The sequence below is a fragment of the Grus americana genome, chromosome 1 (assembly GCF_028858705.1).
Source record: "Grus americana isolate bGruAme1 chromosome 1, bGruAme1.mat, whole genome shotgun sequence".
NCBI classification, from domain to species: Eukaryota; Metazoa; Chordata; class Aves; order Gruiformes; family Gruidae; genus Grus; species Grus americana.
In genome coordinates this window covers 39,770,643-39,778,352 of record NC_072852.1, presented here as the reverse complement: position 1 = coordinate 39,778,352, position 7,710 = coordinate 39,770,643, and the positions used below count along the sequence as shown (strand labels likewise).

Below are 7,710 nucleotides of genomic sequence, written 5' to 3'. Positions count from 1 at the left end.
TGCTGTACCCCTGAAACAAAACACTTCTCAAAGACTGGACAGTGGAGTCTTAAAGGCAGTGCAGTCCAACTTCCTTATAGATAACTGATTTTCTAGTGCTTCTTAGGGTAAATTAGCAAAGATTTTTTTTTTTTTCTCTCCAGGCCATTACCTTTCAGAAAAGTGCTACCAAAAGGTTTTGTGGAAAAATCAAAAAAAATTTCACACATTTGGTATACTTTGTTATGAAACCAAACTAACTAGCGCAAGTAGTTTTTCCTCACTTGACCACCACTTAAATGAAAGAAGACTTCTCACATGAGAGGGAAGTTCTTCTTTCTTGGAAACCTTGACCCTGCTGCCAGTAAATATGGAGATATCGTTTAGAAAAACGTCACAGATGATTGTGGTCAAATTTGTTGAAAGTGGAGCAAGATGTATAAAAAAGCACAGCAACAATACTGATCAGCCAGCATATGAGCAATAGGTTATCTACGTGCGCATCTCAGTGCAGAAGCCGCTTTGAGGGTTAACAAAATTAGGTTAACCTCTGTCATCTAACCAGTCTTGCTGTATCACATACGCTGCTGTGACTGTAGAGTCACGAAGATTTGGGAGCGAAGATGAAAGTATATTCTATTTTCAGATCTGGGCGTTTTTTAGTTCTACTTTGTCTTTTCACTGTGGAAGGCAAAAAGTCACCTACAGGAAAGCATACCTGCCGAAAAGGACTCCTCTCCCAAGTGACAGAGAACCTGTATATCAAGGCAACTAGTTTAAAATCATCTGTTCCTGTAAGTTGATCCCACTAGTTGAAAAGTTTGTTTTATTTATAGATGCTTCTTTACCAGCTTCATTACTGAGCACCTGGAAACTTCAATAAGCTGAATGATCTTTACAGTCCTGAGAGACAGGCTAATGCTGCTACTTCTTTTGTAAAAATGGGAGAAAAGAAGATGCATAGAGAGGTGGGATGAGTTTGCCATGGAAGAAGTTTGTAGCTAGGCTGGAACACAGATTTGTTGAGTCCTCATCCTACATCTGAATAAGATGATGATGATTATTATTATTACTAAGTTTTGTACAAATCAGACTTAAAACTCTGCCTCCTTTCCTCTCTTAGGTTAATTAATATGTTATATTTTACAGAAGGATCTCATCAAGAACACAAGACTGCTTAAAAAGACAACAAAAATGCTGTTTATGGTAAGATTTTTACTATTGGTTTTCCATTTTCTAACTTTGATTTTCCTTTGGTCAGTAGAGACGGGAATGCATGACCAAAAGGAATGACAGCCAACACAAAAATCACTTGTGCTTAATTGGGATAATTTAATTATATTTATGAGATTCATATGTTTAATGAAGTCCTCCACTTAGAGGAAGAGTATTATTTCTGCCCCATAGAAAGGGATATTCCCCTGGGACATCAAGGGAGAGCTGCGCATGGTACGGGGAGAAAGAGGTGGATTTGGAAAGCTGGGCTGGAGGATCTTCCCTTTAGGTCGTTGCAGTGGTGCTCTGCCGGGGGAGTTGGGGTGAGGGTGTTTGCTGTGTCGGGGAGGAGTGTGCTTGTGGTAGCGCTTGCTCCTCCTGTGAGCACCTGGCTGCGTGCGATCCTCCCCAGCAATGCTTTCAGGCACCAGCCTATTCACATGAGGGCCAGGGCCACAGCAACCATGCTGGCAGCTGCAGCACCTTCTGCTGAGGGTGTGCAGTACCACGGATGGCCCAGGGATGCTGCAGAGCATCAGCACCCAAGGAGCTGCTTTGGGCTTTGACCTCTGCAGGTGCGCTGGGAGAGGGAGATCAGAGTTCCCCAGTACAATTCAGCATGGCAGTGAGACACTGAACTTGGGGTGCCTATTTGTAAGTGACTACAAGTCTGTGAGATATTTTAGCTTCCTTAATGCAGAGATCTAGTCAGCAGGGCCAAATGAGTCAATTTATCCTTAAGTAGAGACCTACTGGCCTTTGAACTCCCCTGGATCTCATTGATTACCTTGGGAGTGAAGGCTCCTTGCTTGCCTGAGACCTACACATGGACACCTGCATTTGTATGGCTTAATGTGCAGCTGCATTACTCTCCTGGTGGGAATTTAACTCCTGATACTTGGTTCCATTACCTAAAAACAGGCATATAGCCATCTGAAATAACTTTGGTAATCCAAGAGGTCCCACAGGCCAGGCAGATATGCCATAGGGTGTACAGGATGACTGATCTCTTCTGGAGCAGCAGTTGGGGATGGGCAGGATGCCCTACAGCATCTTGAATGGTATGGGACACTGACATGAAGGAATGGGACAATGACACCCACAAAAACTCCTACAATTTGGCCAAGAGGGTCTGACTTAACTCCCCAATTTATCTTCCATTTATTCTTTGTGTGTTAAATAGATTTGTTGTAGTCACTTATGTTCATAGTTGGTCTTACCAATACTCCTTTGGCTGCCAGCACAGCATCCTCCTGCTTTTCCTTCAGAAACCACAGGGGTACATTGAACTGTTCTTTTTTAAAAAAGGAAGCAATCCAATGGGATATTCAAATTCATGAAAATGTTTTTCTTGATCGTAGTCTTTCTAAACATGCACGTTTTTATGAGGCTGAAGTTTTAGGCTGAAGTTGACTTGCGAGGTTTTCGTCTGGCAACTCTTTACCTGCTTTGTTTTCAGACAAACTGCAGTGTTCGAGATCAGCTCCTCTCCTTCTATGTGAAAAATGTTTTCAGTCATCTTGGTGCAGGAAGTGACAAGTTGTACGTTATTAGTGCCTTCCAGGTCCTGCAAGCGAACATGAATGCCTGTGTGAGTATATTCCTGAGAGGCAAACTAACTTTGTCCAGCTGAAAGGCTAGGGAAGGGCTCCATCGCAGTTTTTCAGCAGATAGAGAGGGTGATTCAGAGTCACGGTGTACTCCACATCACAGAGGACCCAACTTCCCAAGGGCTTCCCCGCTGAGGCCGGGGAAGTTTAACACCACTCATTTCCTCCCAGAGTGAGCTTGTGGGGAGCAGGCAAGGTGGTGGAGATACCATGGAGACAAGCCACTTCCCTGCTGCTGATGTTGCCTTGTGCTGCCTTCTCAGCACCAAAGCTGCAGAGGAGGTAATGACAGGGACAAACATGGCTCCTCAAGTGTCTGCGGTATAACACTGGTTATGCTTTCCTTCTTCAACAGCGTACCCACTGGATGTGTGTAATCTTTACACACATCATCTCTGCTCCTCCATACTGAATTTTGAAAGAGCTGGTGGCGTCTCATGCATAAGCAGGGACTGCAATTACGAAGCACATTGGAGCCGTTTCCATGTGTCGGCTATGCCCGCAGTTGGAGCAGGTTGTCAGGGAGTGATGCTGCCCACTGGCAAAATGTCCCTAGAGTGGGTCCAGGTGTTCCAGGGAAGAGGCACTTTTACCAACACCATGTCATCATCCCACACTGTAAATAACAAGACAGCAGTTAAAGCACACTTTTGCCCATGCAAATATGCATACTAACATACTATGATGCTAAGACGACACTGTCACTTGTGGGTCATTTCTCATCTTATTTTTAAGGGTAGATGAAAAACAACAGGGTGTGCCATAAAACTTTATGTCCCAATGGCTATTTTTTTTCTTCCTGAAACCTGCAGTCCTCACAAGTCAGTGTCCCAAAAAGCAGAGCATGACTTAGGGTGAAATACAGCCATGGATATCCAGGCAAATGTCTACAGTAATTTTTAAAAAGTGAGGGCAGGATGAGAAGTCAATGAAATGTTAATGAATTAAAACTTTGTCTAATCTGAATAGTATGGTAGTATGAAAGAAAAGGACATTGGTTCTACGTGCACACAGATATTTGCAATGCAAAAATAGGCAGCTTCAGAGATGTCTTTGCAATGTTATAGCTCAGAACGCAACTGGAATATTTGTATAATGCAAAAAGATTCAAATCTCAATGGGAGAAAGCTTTCAGGTTCTGCATTTAAAACCATGCTAAACAGTTGCAATTTGTAGTCATTATTCACAGCATTCAACACACTGCTGTGGTTATCTGTGTCTGTCAAAATTCCAGATATTGTGTGCTCTAATATACTTTACAGAGATTTCATTCTGGTCTGGAAAAGCAATTGCACCCTATACAAGTGCCAGTACACACTGAGGAGCTCAGACTGTCAACTGTGACTGAATTCAGAATATCAGTTATTCTGAAATACCATCAGTGACTGGAGCTTGCTACATAAATCAGTAATACATTTGCTTCTGTGCTGTATGGAGACAAAACGCTGCAGATTTCTCAAAGCTCCTGCATTCTTTTTCAGAATTAGTGCCAGTGTTTTACCCAACACAAGTACATAACAATTTACATTTCTGGATCTTAAAAAATACTGGTAGGAGAGAAAAGACTTCCTCTGGCAGTAGAAAAACAATAGCTCTTTGAGAAATGATGGTTTGTCATGATTTTCTAGGAGACATCTCATTTCTGGAAACTAACATTTTTTAAAGTATTTGTATTAATTCAAAGCCAATAATACAAAACCATGTGAAAGAATAATAGAAACTGTGAACAGAATGGAAGTAATGGTTCCTTTGCTAATACCAGGTTAGGGATTTCTCCATCATATTATTCCTCAATAAATTAGCAAACTCATTCACCCATCTACATAAGCTCTTTAGTTTTTATTATCTAATTGAGCTATAAGATGTTTATCAGAAGGGATTTCCACCATGGCAACATACTTATGTAATGAATTCGTTACCTTTCAAGGATAATGCTCTTTATACAATTGAGGGAAACAGTGATACCTTTATAGACATACTCGCCCTATATTCTTTCGTAAACTCAGGCTCTAATTCAGCCAGCTAGAGGCATGCATGCTATTTCAAAAGCATAACAATATTTGTGTCCAAACCATTTCCAAAGACTTTGTACTATATTATTGTTACTATGATTCTCACCCTGCTAGTTCTTGGTTTTGTCCAAAGAAGGAAACATTAATATTTTCCAATGATTTAGGAGCCCGACTCCTGTTTTCAAAAATACATAAGTACTAAAATTTCTAAATCCCTTTTCAGCAGTGAAATTGGGCTCTTTCATTTAGTGTATGACTGCACGGTAAGGGGAACAGATATATTTCCTTTGACACAGGGAGCATCCACCTGCAGCACCACTGACCTCAGAAAGCCTGTTTACTTGCTCATGCGTGCTATTGAGCCAGCAACATTGCTGAGAACAGTACGAAGTTGCTTCTGAGGTTGGACTTGTGTTCCCACATCAGTAGCAGATTATGGAAGTTTTTTCTCATACTTGAATGGAATGTGAAAAGTCAATATATGCACTGCAGGATTTTTAATCATTGCTCTACCATTGTAGCCAGAGCTTATAGACCTCTAGCAGAGATTGCAGCATCGCTCACAATAAGCAAGCAAGCTTGCTCATTTGTTTACTTGCTCGTTACGCAGGAAGAACAGAGTTTATAATGTGTATTACCTCTCAAGCCAGCATAGTCATTCAAGGTCAGTTCTGCTATGGAATGATTTCTGTGGAAATCTGCATCAGATAAACTGACCTTAAAAAAAAAAAAAAAAAAAAAGAAAAAGAAAAAAAAAGCCCCCAGTCAGAAAGAGCTGCCCTAGTTAGAAGATTTTTAAAGGCTTATGAATTAGAGTTGCCTTTATTTACCCTTTCACCCTGCGAGGTTATTTTAAGAAGCACCAAAGCTAACTCGAAAATGTTTGTGCTTCCTTTTTCGAGTACTCTGTGTGAGGCAGAAAGGACTAACCATCACATTTCAGCAGAGTCATCTCTTTTCATATGGGTTGAGGACCTTTGCCTTTTTCCTTTTCAGACATGTTGTAGATTGGAAAACATCAGATTTTTCCATTTTTTTTTCCCCTGAAAGAATGATTCTTCCCCTTGGAAAGCCCGGGCAGCTGGGGAATCAAGCAAGCCGTGCTCAAAAAGCTCAACCAGGCAGCTCCAAAAACCTCAGCCGGACCAGTTTTGGCCGCCCAGCACCGGGTGCTGCGCACCGGGCCGGGCCCGGCGGGGCGCCCCCGGCTCCCCCCGCCCCCCCCCGGGCACTCCCGAGCGCAGGGCGCCCCCTGCCGGCAGCGCCCCGGCACCGCCCTGGTGTTCCGGCTCCGGGCGTCCCCCTGGGACGGGGCACCCACCCGCTGACCCTGTCAGCCGTGCCCCGGCTGGGTGAGTTACACCCGGGGTGCAGCCTTCGGGTGCTGTAGGATGAACGGACAGACTCTTTCCTTCCTAAAACCAGCTTTCGACTCGAATCTTGCAGTGATAACGCAGTCCTGTGTCTCTGATATCACAGCGGGGGGTGTAGGGGGACACCAGAACTTACAAGTGAGAGATTGGTGACTGATTTGGGTGGGATGCCTGGGAGCTGGGTAGAGTGAACACTCCCAGTGATCTTAATGGAAAACCTAGCTTGACAAAAGGTTACAGGATTAGCCTGTAATTAGTCAGAGAGGTGGAGGAATGGGCAGGAAAATCGAGGGAAGCCTAAATTAACTTTATAAACTTATTTGGAGGGTTTGCAGAAATATGCAAAATTGCTGTCTGTGCTTTGCAAAAGCCTTTGGCCCTTAGCCTCGCCTTTTCTGAAATTTAAAGGACCTTGAATCTTAGAGCTAGACTGTACTATACAAAAGCTGTAACTGCAACTAGTGTGAAGATCCCTGAGATAAATAGAAACTGTTTAATAAGAAGACTTAGTGGTACTCATATTACAATTTTTTGTGCTGTGACCTCAGCTTTCTGGGAAGCACACAGGCAAAACAACATATTTGCAGTAGCAGATGATGCTGACACAAGGCTGAGTTCACACATTTTACCAGTAGTCCTATGCTGCCACGCTCTGGGTTGGACTCTTCCTCGTCACTATGTCTTTACATCAGCATCTTTGCTGCAACAAGCTCTTTTGGTTTCTTCTCATCCCTTCAGCTTCCATGTGCTCCATCCACAAGGTTAACTTCTGCTGTCAAAAAATTAAAGAAAACGTTTCTTAAGGTAAGAGCAGGAGGTGCTGGCTCTCAACTGCACTGTTCAAGTGCCGTGGGTGGTTTCTTTTCCAACATCTTTATCTCTTGACAGCTTGGAGAGAAGGGAATCTACAAGGCCATCCATGAGCTGGATATTCTCCTTCCCTGGATTCAGGCCTACATACAAACTATTGTATGAAGAATGAGGAAGCGACAGACAACACACTGCTTCTGTGCTAAGAACAGATCCTTACCCACAAGGCCTGAAAATGAACCGAGAGCTGGACGTACAACGGGCCTGGCAGTAACTCCATCCCACTGAAGGAGAGCCTCTGTAATACAGTGGCATAAAGAGGGATTTTCAAGAGCTTTCACGGTTGGCCTGGCATAGCAGCTACGCCTGTCCTGCAGTACAAGAGCAGCCTCCGGAGCAGTTACAGCATGATGATGTACTTCTGGTCCTGCCGGCCTGTCAGCTGCCTTGCAGGCAGCCCCTGGACACATTGCACAAGCATAACTTGAAATCTGCTACTGTACGGATCAGACACAATGTCCCGTGTGCTGTGGGCACAATCCAGCCGTGCCTTGTGCCACCCCCTGTGATTACAACTCACAGCAACGGGGACCACTTTTGAAAATCCCTCCCCTAAGCTATAATTCTTTAATGTTTTTGTTATTGCTATAGAACGGTATACACAAGCTGTTCTACTTATAAATAAGAAAATTAATTATATACTGCTTATCA

The 7,710-nt window shown here is 43.4% G+C and overlaps 1 protein-coding gene across 1 annotated transcript; it reads left to right on the top strand.

The window, feature by feature from the left end:
- Window positions 1–602: 602 nt before the first annotated feature.
- On the top strand, window positions 603–7,164 carry IL26 (interleukin 26). The gene is made up of 5 exons (XM_054826425.1): window positions 603–773; window positions 1,129–1,185; window positions 2,654–2,785; window positions 6,928–6,993; window positions 7,078–7,164. Exons 1-5 carry the CDS (start codon window positions 603–605, stop codon window positions 7,162–7,164), a joined length of 513 nt encoding a protein of 170 aa, XP_054682400.1.
- The last annotated feature ends 546 nt before the right edge of the window (window positions 7,165–7,710 follow it).